Raw genomic sequence first — 22,739 nt, forward strand, 5'->3', positions numbered from 1 at the left:
TTTTAGGTATTATGAGAGCTGTGCAGTGATATCTCATTGTGGCACTTGTATTTTCTTAATGACTAAAGATACCAAACATCTTTTCATGTGGTTATTTGCCATCTGTATGTCCTCTTTGGTGAAATATCTGTGTCTTTTGCACACTTTGGAGTTGGATTGTTTTTTACTACTAAGTTTTCAGAGTTCTTCATATGTTCTAGGTATGAGTCCTTTGTTGTACTGCATTTTTTATAATGGAAAATTTTATGATATGCCAGTTAATATAAAGAAAGAAATTGTAATTATAAACTAGCTATAATATTCTTATTGTTTGAAGACTGACTTATGTTATAAATCTGAAATTATATATTTACGTGAATATAAAATCCGTTCTTTTATTTATTTCTAATGTTAGAGTTTGTTGTAAGATTTCACTTAGAGTTCTGTTTTAAAGTGAAAGCAGATAAAACATCTGCTGTAGATGCTGGAAACAAATGAAAGTGTTTTGGGAGAGGGAGAAGAGAGGGAGGGGCAGAGGGAGAGAGAAAATGTTAAACAGGCTCCACGCCCAGGGCAGAGTCCCACCCAGGGCTCGATCTCATAACCCCAAGATCATGGCCTGAGCCTAAATCAAGAGCTGGATGCTTAACAGACTGAGCCACCAAGGCACCCGACAAATGGAAGGCTTTAAAGAGGGGGCATACATGATTGGATTTGGATTTCATAAATACTACTTTGGTCATCAGTTAGAAGGTATATTTGGGAATAAAAATTGGTTTTTAAGAAACCATTTAGGATGTTATTTTAACAGTTCAGGTGAGCGACCTCCAAGGACTAGAACAATGGAAAATGAATAAAGGAGATAGAGGTCAAAGATATTTAAGACATAAGAAAGACACAACCAAGCAACCTTTTCAATGTGGGAGATGAGAAAGAATAAGAATGAATTACAACATGTGCTCATAATCTAGGAGTAAGGCAGATATACATTCATCTAGCCAGCCAACAGTTACTGAACACCAACTGTGTTCCAGGCACAGTGCTTGGAATAGGTGACAGGAAAAGAAGAACTGGTCTTTATGTTCAAGGAACTCAAAGTCTAATGAGAAAAACAAACAATTACAGTGAAAAGGGAGAATGCAGGGAGACTTGGCAGGGTGGCAATTGACTGGGAAAGGAAGTAATCTTCTATATTGTGATAAGGTTTTAGATTATAGGCTTTTAGGTAAATGCATTTGTCAAAACCCATTTAACACACTGAAAATTTGTGCTTTCCATTATAAATTCCACATTAAAAAATATAAACAAATATTGAAATCCAGTTAATAACACATAAGCTTAAATATTTAGGAGGAAGTGTACTAATACGTGCAATTTACTTTAAAATGCATTTAAAAAAGAATATGGCTTAATGAGTGGATAGACAGATACGTAGCAAAGCAAACATAGTAAAATGTTAGTGGTGGAATTCAGATGCTAAGTATAGGGCTATTCCTGTAAAATCTTTTAACTTTGTTGTATCTTCAAAAAATTCATAGTAAAATGTTAAGAAAAAACACTAAGGACAGCAGCTGATGGACTGACCCATATTAGAGGTTTCATAGGTGGGTGACATCTGAATTGTGAATTGAAATATTAGTAAGAATTGTCAGTCAGATCAAATGGGAGCAAGAACTCAGGCATTCAATCAGGACCAACTATGAGTCAGGCACTATGCCAGGCCCTAAGGATTCAAGGATGAGTAAGACACCTTTGCCTGACTTGTTGTCTACTGGGGGAGTCAGCCATTTTAGGAGATGACAGTATCAGAGTCGGGTTAGTGTTAGTGCAGGAAAGAGGTAAGCACGGGATGGCGGCAGGGGACTGAAAGTGGTCAGACAGAGTTTCTTCCAGGGGATGAAATCGAAGCTGAGTACTGAAGGGCAAAAACCAAAATTAGCCATGTGAAAACAGAAGGAAGGCATTTCCAGTGGAAGAAGCAGACGTGCAAAGAAGCAGAGAAAAGAAGGAACTTGGCACACTTAGAATGGCTAAGCAGTTTGCAAGGAAGGGGTGGGGAGTGAGGAAGGCAGCTAGGGCTAGAGCACAAAGGTCATGCCAAACATGGTGATACAAAGTGAGGAGCTATGAGAGGAGCTTTAAGCAGGGATATCCAGTTTAGGAAAACACCTTGTCTGCTGAGTGGTAGATGGCTTAGAAGGGTAACTAACTGAAAAAGATGCGGAGATCAGCAGGAATGCTTGGTGTAAGCTAAGAAAATGCTGAAGGCATGAACTAAGGTAGTGGTAGTAGGGTCAGAGAAAAGAAAGTGATTTGAAAGACGAGAAAGTAAGACTGAAAAGAGCTTGGCGACTGATGGGATTGGGAGAAGGAGCCAGTGTGAAGGAAGAGCATGGCTTGATGCCCTTGTTTCTGGCATGGATGACTGAGGGGATGTTGGTGTTATATAATGAAGGTGACAGAAGGGCAGGCTTAGCAAAAGCAGGGAGGGATGAGGAGTTCAGTTTTAGATATGTGGGATGGAAGTTATCTTTGGGACATCTATGAGATGCCCTACAGGCAACTACATTTAAAGCCTGAAATGTAGATGTGAGATTTGGACTGGGTAGCATATAGGCAGGAGTTATAAGCATCTAAGTGGGTGAGCCCACCTAGGGTGGTGCATAGGTGGCAAGGTGATGGGCTTAAACAGTGGGAAGAGGAAGAAAAAAAAATCCCAGGGCAGAACCTGGGCTGTTGCAGGTATGGGTGGATGGAAGAAGAGGAGCCTGAGAGAGTCCTCAGAAAGAAGAAGCCCAGGAGATGGCAGTGTCACAGATCCAAGGGAGGAAGGAGACCGTCCAGATGAAGGGGCAGGGTTCAGACACTGTGGAGTCACCAACTAAGAAAAGGACTAAAAAGAGCCTAATGGGTCCAGTTTTTCAGGTCACTGGGTGACCTCAGCAGGGACCGTTTCAATGGGATGAGGATGGAAGGCTGGCAAAAAGTCCGGGTAAAAGGGAAAAGGAAAAGAACAGTAATATGAGGAGGATGAAGGATGTTGTTCTGTTTTAAAATGGGAAAGACACATCAGAATGCTTCTATGTTAGGGGGCAAGGGAAAGTCAGTAAAAAAGGAGAGGTTAAAAAAGCACAGGAGGAATGTGACATTTGATGGAACCAGATTTGCAAAGCAGTGGAGAGGGAAAAAAACCCAGTAGAGAACATACAAGTACAATAGCACAGAGATCTGAAACAAGAGTACTGTTTGGAAATGATGGGTAGACTTCTATGGTTGGAACCTTTCAGTTTGTAGGCAAGTGGTGGAGATAAAGCTGACAATCTAGAGGGGCAAGAAATTGACAATGTAGTCCCCTGGTACTACACAGTCTCAAGGAGAAAAAAATACATTTGAAGATGAAATGGTTACAAGGGCAACATTGAAAATCTAAGCCTTAGGTTGGAAAAATGGCTATACTGTAGACAGTTTGATGGGGGAGGAAAAGACAACTGCATTCTGGGAGAGAAGAGATGGCTGTGATGAAAGCACATGGGAGCCAAAATTAGCAAGGCACATTGTGAAGGCTGCATAGCTGGGGTGGAGAATGTGGGCAGAGGAAGCTGTAAAGACAGCTGAGGAGGTAGGCTGGGACCAGGGTACAAAGGGTCTGGAAGGCCTGGCTATGGTTTTTAGATTCCATCCTGGAAGCAATGATATACCACTTAGTTTCTAATCAGGGAAAGTACCACATACAAAGCGGTATTTTAAGGAGGTTGGTGTAGGTATGGTATTTAGAATGGAATGCCTCCTAGGAGCCAAAGGATGAGGAGGCTCTTCACCAGGTACGCAGGGTGAAGCCACGGACTTTGTAGAGGCAGCAGGAACAGACTGGAAGTGGGTGCATCTCTACAATACTGCTAAGGAAGAACTAACAGCAGGTAGTGGGTACTCATTCCTAATCGAGGAGATCATGCTGGGTGCAATAATTAGCATAATGGAATAGGAAGAAGAAAAAGCAAAATAGAATGAAAAGGAATAGTTTGAGTTAGAGAAAGAACTAAGAGAATGGTGATTTACAAACCAGAGTTTCAAGAAGACTATGTCCAAATGTTAATGCCACTAAGAGGTCAGGTTAAGATGGGCACTGGAAAGAACCAGTTCGTTTTGGTCATTAAGATATCACGGATACTGTTTTACATAGTGGTTTTAGCAAGGTAGTCTGATAAAGACAGACTACCAAGAGAGTGAATTAGGTTCCTAGATAGACAAAAATCAATATTAAAAAATAAATTTATTTCCATATACCAAAAACAAAGTTAAAATATAAAATTTTAAAATATTCTACTTTAGCTAGTTATATGGGTTTGATCAATTTGTGAAAATTCAGTAAGCTATTTGCTTATATGTAATTTCCTGGTTTCAAAGATTTATTTATATATTTATTTGAGAAAAAGCGAGAGAGGAGGGGAAGGAGCAGAGGGAAAGGGACAAGCTGACTCTGTGCTGAGCATGGAGCCTGATGCGAGGCCTGATCTCACAACCTTGAGCTGAAATCAAGAGTCAGACACTTAACAGACTAAGCCACCCAGATGACCCAATTTCCTGGTTTTATATTATACTTCAATTAGAAAGATTTTAAAGTATCACTTCTAAACCCATAACTATATGGTCAATTAATCTTTGACAAGCAGTAAAGCACATCCAATGGGAAAAGGACAGTCTCTTCAACAAATGAGGAGTGGTGTTGCGGAAACTGGACAGCAACATGCAGAATCAAACTGGACCACTTTCTTACACCAGACACAAAAATAAATTCAGAATGGTTTAAAGACCTAAATGTGAGACCTGAAACCATCAAAATCCTAGAGAAGAACACAAGCAGGAACCTCTTTGACATTGGCCATAGCAATTTATGACATATCCGATAATGGGTTAGTAACCAAAATATAAAAGGAATTTATAAAAACTCAACACCCCCAAAACAAATAATCCAATTAAAAAATGGGCAGAAGACATGAATAGACATTTCTCCAAAGAGGACATATAGATGGCTAACAGACATGTGAAAAGATGTTCAACATCACTCATCATCAGGGAAATGTGAACCAAAACTATAATGAAATATCACCTCACACCTGTCAGAATGGCTAAAACCAAGAACATAAGAAGCAACAGGTTTTAGAGAGGAGTGGAGAAAGGGGAACCCTCCTGCAATGTTGGTGGGAATGTAAACTGGTACAGCCACTCAGGAAAATAGTTTAGAGGTTCCTCAGAAAGTTAAAAATAGAACTACCCCATGACCCAGCAATCGCACTACTGGGTATTTACCTAAAGAATACAAAAACACTAATTCAAAGGGATACATGCACCCCTATGTTTATAGCGATATTATTTATAATAGCCAAGATATGAAAGCAGCCTAAGTATCCACTGATTGAGGAACAGATAAATAAGAAGTGATATATATATATATAACGGAATATATTGGAACTTTGCCATTTGCAAGGACGTGGATAGAGCTACAGGGTAAGATGCTAAGCAAAGTAAGTAAGAGGGATGCCTGGGGGGCTCAGTGGTTGAGTGTCTGCCTTCCGCTCAGGGCATGATCCCAATCCAGGGATCAAGTCTCACATTGGGCTCCCTGCGAGGAGCCTGCTTCTCCCTCAGCCTATGCCTCTGCCTCTCTCTCTGTGTGTCTCTCTTGAATAAATAAATAAAATCTTTAAAAGAAAGTAAGTCAGAGAAAGACCAATCTCATATGATTTCACTCATATGTGGAATTTAAGAAACAAAACAAATGAGCCAAAGGGAGAAAACAAAACAAATGAGCCAAATAAGAACAAATAAGAACAAATAAGAAACAAAAGAAATGAGCCAAAGAGAGAGAGACAGACAGACAAACCAAGAAACACTTAATTATAGAGAACATACTGATGGTTACCAGAGGGGGTGGAGTGGGAGGATGGGTTAAATAGGTGATAGGGATTAAGGAATGTACTTTTCTTGCTAAGCAGCAGATGATGTATGGAATTGTTGAATCACTATATTGTATACCTAAAACTAATAATACATCACTATATGTTAATTAACTGGAATTAAAAAAATGTATCACTTCTAATACTGTCAAAATACAAATTACCTATGAATAGAACAAAAGACATATAAGATTTCTACAGGAAAAATTATTAAGAAATATTAAATAAATAGAGAGATATATTATGGACATAAATTTAGAAGACTTAATTTGATTTAATGAAATAGAGTGCCCAGAAACAGACCAAGGCATATTTGGCCCTTAATATATGATGGAAATGGCACTGCTCAGCAGTGAGGAAAGGACAGATTTTTTATTAAATAGTGCTAGAACAAATGGGTATTTTATGTGGAAAAACAAAATTGGACCCCCACATCATACCACGTACAGAAAACAGTTCTAGGTGAACTAAAGACTTAAATGTGAAAGGCAAAACTGTGAAGCTTCTATTCAATAATCTAGAAGATCTTCAAGACCTTGCAGTACTGAAGTATTTCTTAAACAGGACACAAAATAAAGGAATCACAAATGAAAAAGGAGTGAAAAGACAAGCCAGAGATGAGGGAGAGGATATTTGCAAAACATGTGGGAGTGGGGAAGTTTGCAATAAATATAAATGAACAGTGAGTAGAACCTATAGTATATAAAAAAAAACCTACTTTTTAAAATCAGTAACAGAAAGCCACAATAGAAAAATGGGCAAAACTAGGACAGGTATTTTATAGAAAGGAAAATGTCTGTGGCCGGGTTGCCTGGGTGGCTGTTGGTTAAGCGCCTGCCTTTGGCTTGGGTCATGATCCCTGAGCCTTGGGATTGAGCCCCACATTCGGCTCCCTGCTCGCCAGGGAGTCTGCTTCTCCCTCTCCCTCTGCCCATCCCCATACCTATCATGTTCTTTCTCTTCTCTCTCAAATAAATAAAATCTTAAAAAAAATAATGAAATGTATGTGGCCAAAAAATACAGAAAAAGGTGATCAACCTAGTCATTGAAGCAATAAAAATTAAAATCATTATGAGGAAGCCATACAGAAAGGACGAATACCTAATATTTGCTTCAGTGTGGATAGAACTGGAGGGTATTACACTGAGTGAAATAAGTCAATTGGAGAAGGACAATCTTTATATGGTTTCACTCATATGCAGAATATAAGAAATAGTGAACAGGACTATAAGGGAAAGGAGGGGAAACTGAGTGGGGTTAAAATTAGAGAGGAAGACAAACCAGGAGAGACTCCTAACTCTGGTAAACAAAGAAAGGGTTGCAGAAGGGGAGGTACATGGGGGGATGGGGTGACTGGGTGACAGGCCCTAAGGAGGGCAGTTGATGGGATGAGCACTGGGTGTTATACTATATGTTGGCAAATTGAATTTAAATAAAAAAAGGAAAAAAAAGAAAAACTCTGAGTAAGACAAAGAAAAACAAAACATTATGAGGTTTATCAGTCCACACTCACTAGATTGGCAAAAATTTTACATTCTGACCAGTGTTGGGGAATGTGGAACTACAAGGTCTTTCATACCTTGGAACACTTTGTAAGACAGTTGGGTATGTACTCTATGACACAGTAGGTCTATTTCTCAGTATATACCCCAGAAAATCCCTTTCTAAAAGATCTTTTTTTAAAGATTTTATTTATTACTCATGAGAGACACACAGAGAGAGGCAGAGACATAGACAAGAGGGAGAAGCAGGCTCTCTGGGGAGCCCCAGTGGAACTTGATCCCGGGACTCTGGGATCATGCCCTGAGCCCAAGGCAGGTGCTCAACCAGAGCCACCCACGTGTCCCTTTAGATCTTATTTAAATTCAAGTTAGTTAACATATAGTGTATTATTAGTTTCAGGGGTAGAATTTAGTGATTCATCACTTGCATATAACACCCAGTGCTTATTACATCAAGTGCCCTTCTTGATGCCTATCACCCAGTTACCCCATCACCCCACCTACCTCCCCTCCAGGAACCCTCAGTCTATTTCCTATCATTAAGAGTCTCTTATGATTTGCCTCCCTCTCTGTTTTTATCTTATGTTTCCTTCTCTTCCCCTATGTTCATCAGTTTTTTTACCCCAGAAAATTCTTATACATATGCATCAAAGTATAATAAACAAGAATGTTCATAAGGATATTGTTAATAATACCCCCAAACTGGAAACAAATGAACTCTCCATCAACAGTAGAAAGAATAAATAGTGGTAGAGTCAATTATAATGGAATACTATTCTGAAATGGAAATAAAGGAATCACAACTATAAGCAAAAGAGATGAATCTCTTACACACAATGTTGAATGGAAGATATAAGACACAGATGATTCCATTTATATAAAGTTTAAAAATAGAACAGAACAGAACAGAACTATGCTCCTTAGATATTTATACCATGGTGGTACCACCATCAAGGAAAGCAAGGGAATTACCATCACAAAAGTCAGGAGTGGTTACCTCTAGAGGGAAGGGAGGAGGAGGTCATAACCTGAGAGGGGTATACACAGGCACCGGAAATCTTTTGGTTTTCAACCCACAGGGCACTTATATGATTGTATACTTTATAATTATTTATTAAACTATATATATGATTTATGCAATTTTCTGTATATATGCTGTATCTCATCAAAAAATTTAACTAAGAATGAATCATATGTGTTGCTAAGCAGTGTTAACTGTTCTGAGGCGTTTGGCTCTAAAGGGAAGGAGATAGGGTAGCAATTACAGGAGGATTCAGGATTGAAGGAATTTGGGTGCATATGTTCACCAAAATACATATACAAGAATATTCAAGGCAGCACTATTCATAACAGCCCCAACTGGAAAACACCCAAACGCTCATCCAACAGTAGAAAGGATAAATAAATTGTGGTATAGTCACCAAGAGAATATGCATAGTGATGAGAACGAATGAATTACAACTACATGCAATAATATGGATTAATCTCAGAAGCATAATGTTGAGTCAGGGTTACTAGATTTAGCAAAAGAAAAAAAAAACAGGACATCCAGTTAAATTTGAATTTCAGATAAACGATGAATCACTTTGCATGGAACATACTTATATTAAAAATGATTCATCACTTATCTGAAATTCAAATTTAACTGGCCATCCTATATTTTCTCTGGCAACCTTACATTGAAAGAAACAAGTCAGATACAAAGGTTACTCTTTGGGGAAGATAGAGACTGGAAGTGTGCAAAAGTGGTACTTCTGGGATGCTTGTAATATTGTTTCTTAATCACCACTTGTTCATCAAACTGTGTAATTATGACCTGGGCATTTTTCTGTATGGTATTATACTTCAATTGAATAATCTATGTCATCCATCTGTAATTTATTTATAATCTATCTGGCAGTGATCTGAATAACTTTTATATCCAAAGTCACAACAAAAAATAGAGATAAACTTAACAAGAAATATACAGCACCCACAATGACTAAAGGGAGAGAAATAATTTGAATGGGTAATTTAATCCAGAATATAAAATGATCTATAAATATAAAAGTATGTTCAACTTCACTAATAACTATAGAAATGAAAATGAGATATAATTTTTCACTTATCAAATTGGCAAGAATACTTTGAAGTTAGAAAACTTTAGAAAAATGAATAATGAATAATCTCATGCCTTCATGGGAATTTGGTAGTATATTTTAAATTTTTAGATGGAGTTTGGGAAGATGGTAGGCCAAAGATATTCCAGAATCCCTTTTATTCCCAAGTCTGATCCATCTACTCTATTCTTCAGCCAAGTAGGTGTGCTGTAATAAGCCAACAGAATTAAATCACAGGATGGGTCTGAGACCTGATAGTTAAGGGGTGATGCAGAGTTTTTCATCTCTGGAAGAGATGTGAACTCTGAGCCAAGGGCTTAGGGTTTGATGTAATAGAGCCAGAATACAAAGATGGGACATGGCTTCTGGTGAAGGCTTGGCCTGCAGGACTCTACAAATTCCTAGGGGACAGTTGATACTGTCTGTGTGAGTATGCCAGGTTTCTCTGGATCTGAAAATGCTGAGAAGAAACTGAAGAGTTGGGTTGGGTCCTCTCCACCTTGAGGTAAGGACAGCACCATGGAACAAGAGTACAGAGAGGCTTCCTCTTGATATCTCCCAAGGATGTGAGCAGCTTACTGACAACATGCCTGCTGTTATGGTGCTGGCTCATGAACAGAAACCACTGTGCTTTTCCACTCATATAGCTGCTAGGGCTTAAGACACTGGAGTCCCAGTGAACAGACAAAAGAAAATAACAATCCACATAAGGGGACCCCGAGGCCAAAGAGAGGACAAGTGAAACACTTCGAATAGGCCTTTAATGAAACAGTTTCTGAAAGAAATAGACAACTTGAACTTAAAAAAGATCTCCCTAAGAGATTAAAGTACAGCACAAAAGACTTTTTGGAACTAAAACCATTTTGGAACATTAAAACCATTCCAACTAAAATCAGAAACTAGATCTTCTTGAAGAAAGCAATTTTACAAGCCCAGGGTATATCCTTCAACATCCTTCTCCTTGCTAATAAACAAAAAGGAAGAGAATTAATGATAGGAATAAATATTGGCAAAGAGATCATTTTCTTTTCACTGATACAATTTTATATTAAGAAAACCCAAGACTCCAGTTTTTTAAAAAAACTTAGAGCTATATGTATCAGGATGAATGAATCTCACAAACATAACATTGAGCAAAAAAGAAAAAACACCAGTGACAAAAGAACACATACATTATGAAACAACCTATGAAAACTTTAGAAACAAGCAAAAATACCAAAAATACCACTACATCTTGTTAAGGGATACAAGAATAAGGAAATGAATTGATAAGATACCCCAAGATCAGTGCTGAGCACTGAGTAATGTATAGGAATGTTGAATCACCATGTTGTACACATGAAACTATTATAACATTATATGTCAACTCTACTTCAGTAATAAAAACATTAATAGCTGCAAAAAATGTGTGTATATAATACATAAAATGCATATATATAATGCATAAAGAAATACAAGGAGAAATTAACAAATCCATGGTTGTATTGTCACAAAATAACATAATAACAAGAAAAGAACATGAATGATCTGAATAATATAATTTTTTAAAAGGAGAATGCTATGCAAAACCTTCAAACCAAAAATGGACAGGGGGAGCACACATAGAAAAAAAGTTATAGGTCACTCTCTCATAGGAACATATATGTAAATGTCCTAAACTGAAAACTAGTACATGAAACTCAGCAACATACAGAAAATAATTTATCATGATCATTAGGGGATGATTCAATGATAGAAAAGCTATTTTTATAATTCGCTCTAACAATAGGTTAGAAGAAGAAAAAATACAGGATCATTAATTTCCAATCAATGATAAAACTCAACAGTCATTTCTTATTTTAAAAATACGTACTTCTGGGGTGCCTGTGTGGCTCAGTGGTTGAGCATCTGCCTTCAACTCAGGTTGTGATCCCAGGGTCGGAGGATTGAGTCCTACATTGGGCTCCCCGCAGGGAGTCTCCTTCTCCCTCTGCCTATGTTTTTGCCTCTCTCTCTGTGTCTCTCATAAATAAATAATTAAAATCTTTAAAAAATAAAAATAGTACTCCTTAGCAAAGTATGAATAAAAAATCACTTCCTTAACTTGATAAAGGACATTCACCAGAACTATAGTGATAATTTTTTTAAGTGTTTTTTTTTTAATTTTTTTATTTATTTATGATAGTCACAGAGAGAGAGAGGCAGAGACACAGGAAGAGGGAGAAGCAGGCTCCATGCACCGGGAGCCCGACGTGGGACTCGATCCCGGGTCTCCAGGATCGCGCCCTGGGCCAAAGGCAGGCGCCAAACCACTGTGCCACCCAGGGATCCCTATAGTGATAATTAAAGGTGAAATACTAGCAACATTCTGGCTAGAGTAAAAACAGAAAAAAAAGAGAATGGCTACTCTCACTGATACTATTCAATCTTGTACTGGAAAAATAAGGTACAAATGTTAGGAAGAGGCCGAAGTATCTACCTGAAAATAATATGAATATCCACCTAGAAAATCCAAGAAACACAACTGACTAATAATGAGAAACTAAGAAAGTGAGGTGCCTGGGTGGCTCAGTCAGTTGAGCATCCAACTCTTGGTTTTGGCTCAGTTCATGATCTCAGAGTTGTGATATCAAGCCCTGCATTAGGCTCTGCAATCAGTAGGAAGTTGGCTTGAGATTGTCTCTCCCTTTGCTCCTCCCCCACTAGCACTCTCTCTCTTTCTCAAATAAATAAATGAATTTTTAAAAAAGAAAATAAGAAAGCAACTCAGCAATGTGCTGAGATACAAAATTATGATTTAAATACTAATACTTTCCCTAGACAAGATTAGAAAATAAAATAGAAGGGTACCTGGTACCTCAGTCAGTTAAGCATCTGACTCCTGATTTCAGTTCAGGTCATGATCTCAGGGTTGTGAAATAGAGCCCTGTGTCAGGCTCTGTGCTGGGCATGGAGCCTGCCTAAGATTCTCTTTCCCCTTCCCTCTACCCCTCCCACCCTCACTTGTGCTTGAGCTCTCTCTCTCTCTCTTTTAAAGGTTTTATTTATTTATTTGAGAGAGAGAGAGAGAGAGAGAAAGAGAGAGAGCGCACAAGCAGAGGGAGAGGGAGAAGTAGGATTCCTGCTGAGCAGGCAGCCCGATGTGGGACTCAATCCCAGGATCCTGAGATCATGACCTGAGCCAAAGGCAGACACTTAACTGAGCCACCCAGACACCCAAGCTCAATCTCTCTTAAAAATGAAAATAAATTAAAAAAAAATAATAAAATAGAAAAAGATTCAAAATAGCAGTGCAAACTACAATATTATAGAATATGCCTACCAAGACAGGTGGTATGAGAATTATACTAAGAAACCAGCAAAAGTTTACTGAAAGACATAATAGAAGACTTGAATAAATACAGAGAGATCATGCTCCTGGATGGGTAGGCACAATTCTCAAGTTAATCTATATATTACATTCAGGATTTATGAAATTTGTGAATTTTTCATAGAACTTGACAACCTGATTCTAAAACTCATCTCACAGGCACCTGGGTGTCTCAGTGGTTGAGCATCTGCCTTTGGCTCAGGTCGTGATCCTGGGGTCCTGGGATTGAGTCCTGCATCGGGCTCTCCACAGGGAGCCTGCTTCTCCTTCTGCCTATGTCTCTGCCTGTCTCTTTGTCTCTCATGAGTAAATAAAATTTTTTTTAAAAATTAAAAAAATAATACTCATTTGGAAGAGAAAATAATCAAAATGGTTCTGATAAAAGTGAGGAGAAACTTGCCTTTCCAGAGATGAAAATATATTATAAGTTAGACCTATTAAAGGGTTTAATAATAATCAAATACACTAATAGGGCAGAATAGAATCCAGAAATAGACCCACACACATATCATCAACCCAATACACCATGATACTAAGTCAAGTTAGTGGTTTAAGGGACTTCTTTTTTAACAAATGGTGCTAGAACAACTGCATATCCATGTGATGTCAGGGAAATGATCCTCAATCCCTATCTCACTTTATAACCAAAAACTAATTCAAGATAGGTTACAGAACTATGAAAAAGTTAAAACTAAAGCTTTAAGCAGGAAACATAGGAGATTATCTTTATGACTTTTGGTAGGCAAAGATTTCTCAGACAAGCTTTCAGTGGAAAGCTCTAAGCATTAGAGGTTAGCTATCTGGACTTCATAAAAATTAAAATTTCTGCTCATTAAAGACATTAAAAAGACAAGACATAGACTGTAAAAAAATATCTGTAACATACATTATGTGATACTTGAATCCAGAATATATAAAGAATTCCCACAACTCATCAATAAAAAGATGAATACCTCAATTTGTTAAAATGGGCAAAAGACTTGAATGGACACTTGAAAAAAGAAGATACATGAATAGATAGTAAGTACATGAAAAGAGGCTCAACATTGTCATCTTTGAAATGCAAATTAAAACCATGATGAGATCCCATTTGACACCCACTCTCATGTTTCCAAGACATCTTTTTTTTATGAAGATGTGATAAACTGGGACTCTCCTATATTGCTGGCATATGAAATGATACAAATTATGTTAAAGAACTATTAAGCATTTTCTTATATAGTTATGCATACATCTACCTCCTCCACTCCAACGTATTGACTCAAGAGGAATGAAAATACCTATTAACAAAAAGACCTATATATGAATGTTCAAGGTAGCCTTCTTCATAATAGTTAAAAACTGGAAATAACCCAAATTTCCATCTATAGGAGAATGGAAAAACAAATAGTCTTATAATCATATAATGGAATACTACTCAGTAACACAGAGCAAGAACATGGACAAATCTCAAAAAAAAGAAACCACTCCTAACCACATTATGCTAAACAAAAGAAGCCAGGCACATAAAAATTATGTGATTCCATTAATATGAAGTCTAAGAATATGCTAAATTAATCTATGGTGACAGAAATTCAGAAAGAGAGTGGTTGCTTAAGGTAGAATGTGGGTAGGGTGGATTGACTGGAAAGGGATACAAGGGAACTTTGTGGGATAGATGGAAATGTTTCACGTCATGTTTTGGGTGATAGTTACACCTAAACTGGGTAATAAGTGCATATACAACTATCAAAACTCAACAAACTGAACATTTAAAATACATGTGTTTTATTGTATATAAATTTTACCTCAAGAAAAGAAATAGGAACCTGCACTGTTGGTGGGAATGTGAAATGGTGTAGCCACTCTGGAAAACTGTGTGGAGGTTCCTCAAAGAGTTAAAAATAGACCTGCCCTACGACCCAGCAATTGCACTGCTGGGGATTTACCCCAAAGATACAGATGCAGTGAAACGCCGGGACACCTGCACCCCGATGTTTCTAGCAGCAATGTCCACAATAGCCCAACTGTGGAAGGAGCCTCGGTGTCCATCGAAAGATGAATGGATAAAGAAGATGTGGTCTATGTATACAATGGAATATTACTCAGCCATTAGAAACAACAAATACCCACCATTTGCTTCGACATGGATGGAACTGGAGGGTATTATGCTGAGTGAAATAAGTCAATCGGAGAAGGACAAACATTATATGGTCTCATTCATTTGGGGAATATAAATAATAGTGAAAGGGAATAAAGGTGAAAGGAGAAAAAGTAAGTGGGAAATATCAGAAAGGGAGACAGAACATGGAAGACTCCTAACTCTGGGAAACGAACTAGGGGTGGTGGAAGGGGAGGAGGGCAGGGGGTGGGGTGACTGGGTGGCGGGCACTGAGGTGGGCACTTGACGGGATGAGCACTGGGTGTTATTCTGTATGTTGGCAAATTGAACACCAATAAAAAATAAATTTATTATTAAAAAAAAGAAAAGAAATAGGAAACTACACACACATAAAACATGAATGAAAAGATTACAAAGTTAAAAATAAGATTGAGAAAAACATATGTAATGTATATAACAAGGTATTGATATCTAGAATATATAAGCAACTTTTTAAAAATATTTTATTTATTTGACAGAGAGAGAGAGCGCACAAACAAGGGTAATAGCAGAGGGGGAGGGAGAAGCAGGCTCCCCACTGAGCAGGGAGCCGGATGTGGGGCTTGATCCTAGGACCTTGGAATCATGACCTGAGCCGAAGGTAGAGGCTTAATTGATTGAGCCACCCAGGCACCCCTAGAATGTATAAACAACTTCTAAAGTCAACAAGAAAAATACAATCTGAAAGAAAAAATAAGCAAAGGGTATGAACAGGCAATTCACAGAAATGGAAAAAGAAACTGCCCATAATGTGAAAAAAACGCTCAATTTCACAAGTAATTGGGGAAAATAAAAAAAAATTTTAAATAACATGCAGTGTCAAGATAGAAATAAAAAAGGTCAATAATATCTAATATTGTCAACAGTACAGGAAAACATTCTCATATAGAATAGGTGGCATACATACTGGGACAGACATTTTGGAGAACAATATTTAGCAGTACTTAAAATCTCAAATGTGTATGCCCTTCACCCTAGCAATTCCTCTTCCCAGTATATAATTTAGAGAATATTTTCAAGTATATATCATATACAAGGTTATTGACTGAGGCATCATTTTGCAATAGCTAGAAACTAGACAACCTAAATGTCATTCAATACAGGAATGGTTAAATAAACAAGGTAGATTTTACACACTGTGGAATCCTATATAGCAGTTATAAAAATGAGGCAGATTTATATAGTGGTATAAAAAATGTTCAAAGGTATGTTATTAAGAGACAAAAGGAAGGGATCCCTGGGTGGCGCAGCGGTTTGGCGCCTGCCTTTGGCCCAGGGCGCGATCCTGGAGACCCGGGATCGAATCCCACGTCGGGCTCCCGCTGCATGGAGCCTGCTTCTCCCTCTGCCTATGTCTCTGCCTCTCTCTCCTCTCTCTCTCTCTCTCTCTGATGTGACTATCATAAATAAATAAAACTTAAAAAAAAGAGACAAAAGGAAGTTGAAAAATACTATGTGCAGTATGATAGCATTTGTCTTTAAAAACAACAGGAAAATATCAGGTAAAATAAAACCAGGCAGGTGAAAGTGGTTACATGTAGATTAGGATTAAGAGGTTGGGGGTGAGCGGGGAGAATGGTTTATTTTCATCTGCATTGTTTGTGTTTTATACTAGGAATTTGTTCATATATTACCTGTGTAATTCAAAGGAAATAAATTATTTTAGCAGCACGAAAAATTTAAAGGCATATAACAAATACATTACTATATGTACATGCACACTTATGTATAGAAAAGTATCTGGTGATAATACACAACAAACTTCATAGCCATAGTTAAACAAGAGCCTGCTTGAAAACTTAAAAGGAAAATCTGGGGAATATAGTGTCCACAGGAGGCTTTAAAAAGCTCTGGTCTATTTCTGGTCTATTTCTGTGTGCATGCTCAGGAAAGACCTAAAAAGCCCTCTCTTCAACCCCTAGCTAATATTGAGGCCCTGTTCAAGAAGTGAAGACTAGAGCCTGAGCGTTAGAAACAAGCCCCAACACATAACACAGAGCCCTAGATGAAGGCTGGAAGAGTTAGAGTTTAAGGCATTTAAGGAAATCTGAGACAAATCATTAGCTAACCACTAAAGTAACTACACACTTCTGTGACTACAGACTACTGGGAATTAAAGAATTAGTCCGAGAAAGTCACTAAACATACAAAAACAACAAGTTGGATTTATTCTAGGAATGAGATTGGTTTAACATCCAAAATCAATTAATGCCATAAACCATATCAACAGAATAATGAACAAAAATAATGTGATCATTTTCAATACATGATGAAAAATCATTTGACAAACTCATGATAAAAACACTCAACAGAGTTAGGAGTCTTTATTTTCTGTCTCCCTTTCTGATATTTCCTACCCAGAAACGAACTAGGGGTGGTGGAAGGGGAGGAGAGTGGGGGGTGGGGGTGAACGGGTGACGGGCACTGAGGGGGGCACTTGACGGGATGAGAACTGGGTGTTATTCTGTATGTTGGCAAATTGAACACCAATAAAAAATAAATTTATTATTTAAAAAAATAAAAATAAAAAATATTAAAAATAAAAATAAAAATAATAAAAAAAAACACTCAACAAACTAGGTATAGACAGAAATTCCTCATCCTGGTAGGGGCATCTATGAAAAACACACAGCTAACATCATACTTAACAGTAAAAGACTGGAGATGCCTAGGTGGCTGAGTGGTTGAGCGTCTACGTTTGGCTCAGGGCATGATCCCGGAGCCCTGGAGTCAAGTCCTTCATCAGGTTTCCCATGGGGAGCCTGCTTCTCCCTCTGCCTACCTCAGCCTCTCTGTGTGTCTCTCATGAATAAATAAATACAATCTTTAAAAAAGACAGTAAAAGACTGAATGCTTTTCCCCTAAAATCAGGAATAAGACAATATCCATTCTCACCATTTCTATTCAACATTGTCTTGGAGGTTCTAGCCAGGACAATTAAGCAAGAAAAGGAAATAAAGGCATCCAGACCAGCAAAAACTATCTCTGTTACAGATGACATGAACTTGTATATAGAAATCCTAAAGACACTTGATGGGATGAGCACTGGGTGTTATGCTAGATGTTGGCAAATCGAACTCCAGTAAAAAAATATACAAAAAAATCCTAAAGAATCCATTAAAAACCTATCAGAACAAACAAACAAGTTCAGCAAGGTTGCAGACACAAGTCACTATACAAAGCTCAATAAACAGGGGCAGCCCAGGTGGCTCAGTGGTTTAGCGCTGCCTTCAGCCCAGGGCCTGATCCTGGAGACCTGGAATAGAGTCCCATGTCGGGCTCCCTGCATGGAGCCTGCTTCTCCCTCTGCCTGTGTCTCTGGCTCTCCCTCACTCTCCCTCCCTCTCTCTCTCTGTGTGTGTGTGTGTGTGTCTCTCATGAATAAATAAAAATCTTTTAAAAAAACAAAGCTCAATGAACAATTTGAAGATGAGTTTAAGAAAACAATTCGAAAAAAAAAAAAAGAAAACAATCCGATTTACTACAGCATTGAAAAGAATAAAATATTTAGGAATAAATTTAACAAAAGAAATGTACAACTTAAACAGTGAAAATTTTAAAAATTATTTAAGAAGGTCCAAATAAATGGAAAAACACTTGATTTTTGTGAATTTAAGAGTTAATATTAAGATGGCAATACTTTCTAAATTGATCTACAGATTCAACACAATCCCTATGAAAATCCCAGCTGGCTTCTTTGCAGAAAATGACAAGTTGATCCTAACATTCATATGGAAATGCAAGGGACCCAGAATAGCCAAAACAATCTTGAAAAAGAACAAAGTTGAAGCACTCACACTTCCTGATTTCAAAACTTGTTACAAAGCTACAGTAATCAAGACAGTGTAGTAATCAAGACTGGTGTAAGGATAGACATACAGATAAATGGAATAGAATTGAGAGTTCAATTGCTTCTTGACAAAGATGCCAAGACAATTCAGTGGGAAAGAATAGTCTTTTCAATAAATGATGTGGGGATAACTAATGATCTACATGCAAAAGACTGAACTTTGGACTCCACTTCATACCATATACAAAAATTAACTTAAATGGATCAAAGACATGTAAAACCATAAAGCTCTTAAAAGAAAACAGAAGCACACATCTTTGTGACCTTGGATTAGGCATTTTCTATAGATATGACACCAAAAATATAAGCAGCAAGAGAAAAAATAGATGAGTGGACTTCATCAAAATTTTTTAAATTATGTGCTTCAAAGGATAACATCAATAAGTGAAAACACAACCCAAAGAATGGGAGGAAACATTCGCAAAGAATATACCTGATAAGGGGTTAGTATCCACAATGTATAAAGGACACACATAACCCACCCATAAAAAGATAAATAACCCAATTAAAAAAGGGGCAAAAAATCTGACTGAACATTTTTCTAAAAAGATATATAAATTGCTGATAAACACATGAAACAATGTTCAACGTCATTAGCCATTGGGGAAATGCAAACCAAAACCACAATGAGGTATCACTTCACACCCACTAGGATGACTACAATTAAAGACATAATAAAAGTAAGAATATGGAAAAATTAGAATCCTAATTTTAAAATTAGAATTCTAAAAATAACAAGCCTGAGAAATGTTAAAGTGGTACAGTTCCTGTGAAAAATAATCTGGTAGCTTTTCAAAAAGTTAAACACAGAGTTACCATATGATCCAGCAATTCCACTCCTAGATATATACCCAAGAGAAATGAAAATATACATCTACTTGAAAACTTGTAGGTCAATGCTAAATAACGTGGATGAGCCTTGAAAACACTGTTAAGTGAAAGAAGCCAGTCACAAAAGACCACATATTGTATGACTAGATGTACATGAAATGTCCAGATTAGGCAAATCTGTAGGGACAGAAAGAGCATGAGTCATAGATAGGTGGGGTGAGGGGTGTGGAGGTTCGGGGAGGAAGCTGGGGGAAAATAGAGAATGACTGCTAATGCATGTGGGTTTTCTTTTTGGGTGACAAAAATGTTCTAAAATCTACCATGGTGGGGACGCCTGGGTGGCTCAGCGGTTGAGCGTCTGCCTTCAGCTCAGGGCATGATCCTGGAGTCCCAGGATGGAGTTCCTCATCGGGCTCCCTGCACGGAACCTGCTTCTTTCTCTGACTGTGTCTCTGCCTCTCTCTGTGTGTATCTCTCATGAATAAAGAAAATAAAATCTTTTTAAAAAAATAAAATATACTATGGTGATGGTTACACAACTTTGTGAATATACTAAAAATGACTGACTTGTATAGTTTAAAAGGGTGAATTTTATGGTATATTAATTACATTTTAAATTTCTTTAAAAAAGGAAATTTTAAAGTTACCATATCACCCAGCCAGAGATCACACACTTAGGTGTATACCTAAAGGGAAACTAAAACTTGTCTACACAAAAACTTACACGCAAGTGCTCACAGAGCAATATTCAAAATAGCTAAATTGGATACAACTGAGGAATAGACAAGCAACATGTATATCCACACAATGGAATATGATTCAGCAGTCAAAGGGAATAAAATATTGATATACACTACAACGTAGAGGATCCCTGAAAACCTTATGTTAAGTGAAACAAGGCAGTCACAAAAGACCACATATTGTACGACTATATTTATCTGAAATACAGGTTATGGTTGCCTAGGGCTAGAGAAGGGGCTGGGAGTAGGGAGCAACTGCTAATTGGTATGGAGTTTCTTTTTGAGGGTGATAAGCATGTTCTACAATTAGATCGTGGTGATGGTTGCACAGCTCTGTGAATATCCTAAAATCTGCTGAAGTGTTCAGTTGAAATGGGTAAATTTTATGGTATGTGAATTATATCTCAATAAAGCTGTTAAAAAACCTCAAACTGTAAACATAAAAAAAGAGTTACAAGAATCTTTAAAAATAGTATTAAGAAGGCTAAATGTCACAGTGCAAACATAAAACAAAAAAGGCACTTTCCAATACATTCAGAACAAAAAGGTGAATGAGGAAGAAATAGGTCTTTGCCCTGTGTCAGCAGTGTAATAATGATACGTGACAGAGATAAAATTCCTCAATTACTATTTTTTTTGCTCCTGCATTCTCATCTCAATTCCTCAGAGGGAACCACAGCCCAATATGAGTGAACAAGTAGTAAGTGAGAACTCAACTACTTTAACAGGAGTTCAAAAATCTGATGAATTATAGCCAAGGAAATGGAGATTAATTTCAAATGAGAATGCTGAAGCTATGTCAATGATCACTGAGGAATCACAAAGAAAGATGTTCCAGAAGACTGGGCAGATAGAATTTCAATTTTCAAAAAAGGGAAAAAAAAGTTAATTCTATAAATTACAGCCTGGCAATTTTGATGTGAGTCTTCTAGATGATGATGATGATGATGATGATGATGATTATTATTCTAGATGATTATAGGGATGGCTTGCAGGGACCTAGAAATGGAAGAATTAGCACTAGAAGCCAGTTTTAATTCACTAAGAAGTCAATTTAAGCTAATCCTTATTTCTTTTTTGTAATGTTACTAAATTGGTAGCTAATAGAAATATGGCAGACTTAGTATATCTGAACATTTGACAAAATCTTTTAAGAGATTCTTAAGCACAAAATCAAGAAATAGAGACTGGTTGTTAATTTTTGTTAGATTAATAATCACTTGAAAGATCACTCCCAAAGCATGCAGATTACCAGGCCACTATCATGCTAGACTAAGGTCTCTAATAGCATAAACCATGGGGTTCTTCTAGCCTTAGGAGCTTCATCATTTATATCCAATGACTTAAATAAAGATATGGAAACCATGCTGATGAAGTTTATAAGTGATAATATCTGAGAAGGATAGTGAATACTTCAGATGACAGAATCAGGATACTGATTTTAATCATAAGTAGTTGGGGGTAAAACCAAACAAAACCAAACAAAAACTAAAACTTTCCTGGACCAGATGAAATCAAACCAAGGGCCAGATCCAAATCTCACACCTAAATTAGAAAATGAGTACAAGGGAAAGAAACAGTTTTTCACTATTTCTGATATCAGCCTCAAACTTGAATTGTAGCTACTGTTAGAAAATGACCTGAAATATTTCAGTCAAGACACTGATGATACAATGGGAGTACTAGGAAGTTTTCATCTACAGCTGTGGCCTTAATTTCTCTCACCCTCTTTCAGACGATCCCCTTCAGCCTTGGTTTTCTTCTGTCTTTCTGATCCAGCAAGGTCCACAAGATGCAGCTTGGAGCGAAAGCTGCTATTCCTGTGATGACAAGAAGACCCGAATGAGAATGGTATGTGAACTTGAGGGTAGCTGAGTGTCAGAGTCGGTCTGCTGGTTCTAGTTTTCTTTCAAGTCAGTCAAAAATGGCTCTACTGGTTACCAGTGCTCAGAGTACTAATGGCTGATGATTTGTCAAATGCACTGAAGGAGCAACTTAATATTAACTAACATTAAAAATCTTGACTCTTTAAACTGTAGGTACAACTTACTTGTCACTTTTCTTTCTTTGCTCTATGGAGATTGTAAAGATGGCATGAGATCGGGATGACTGGGAGTTCATAGCTGTGGATGCCACAGTCCTACAGTTGTTGCCCTGCTCCAAACAGGAAACAGTATCCAAAGCAACTACAACAGTCTTCTCAGTGAGTCCAACAATCTAATTCAGAGAAAGAAAAAAAATGCCCTTATGATTCCACTTTAAATACTTCATCAAAGATAGGATTGGTAGGTTAAA

The 22,739-nt window shown here is 37.5% G+C and overlaps 1 protein-coding gene across 4 annotated transcripts in view; it reads right to left on the minus strand.

The window, feature by feature from the left end:
- Positions 1 to 22,739, minus strand: part of KIF4A (kinesin family member 4A) — a 118,270-nt gene that overhangs the window by 86,572 nt on the left and 8,959 nt on the right. For all 4 annotated transcript variants that reach the window (XM_077888409.1, XM_077888411.1, XM_077888412.1 and 1 more), the window contains 2 exons: positions 22,495 to 22,661; positions 22,170 to 22,264 (listed from right to left, as the gene is read on the minus strand). In XM_077888409.1, the coding sequence (XP_077744535.1) occupies positions 22,170 to 22,264; positions 22,495 to 22,661 (262 nt within the window). The remainder of the gene's footprint in view (positions 1 to 22,169; positions 22,265 to 22,494; positions 22,662 to 22,739) is intronic.

This window comes from Canis aureus, chromosome X (assembly GCF_053574225.1).
Source record: "Canis aureus isolate CA01 chromosome X, VMU_Caureus_v.1.0, whole genome shotgun sequence".
In the NCBI taxonomy this organism is placed as follows: domain Eukaryota; kingdom Metazoa; phylum Chordata; class Mammalia; order Carnivora; family Canidae; genus Canis; species Canis aureus.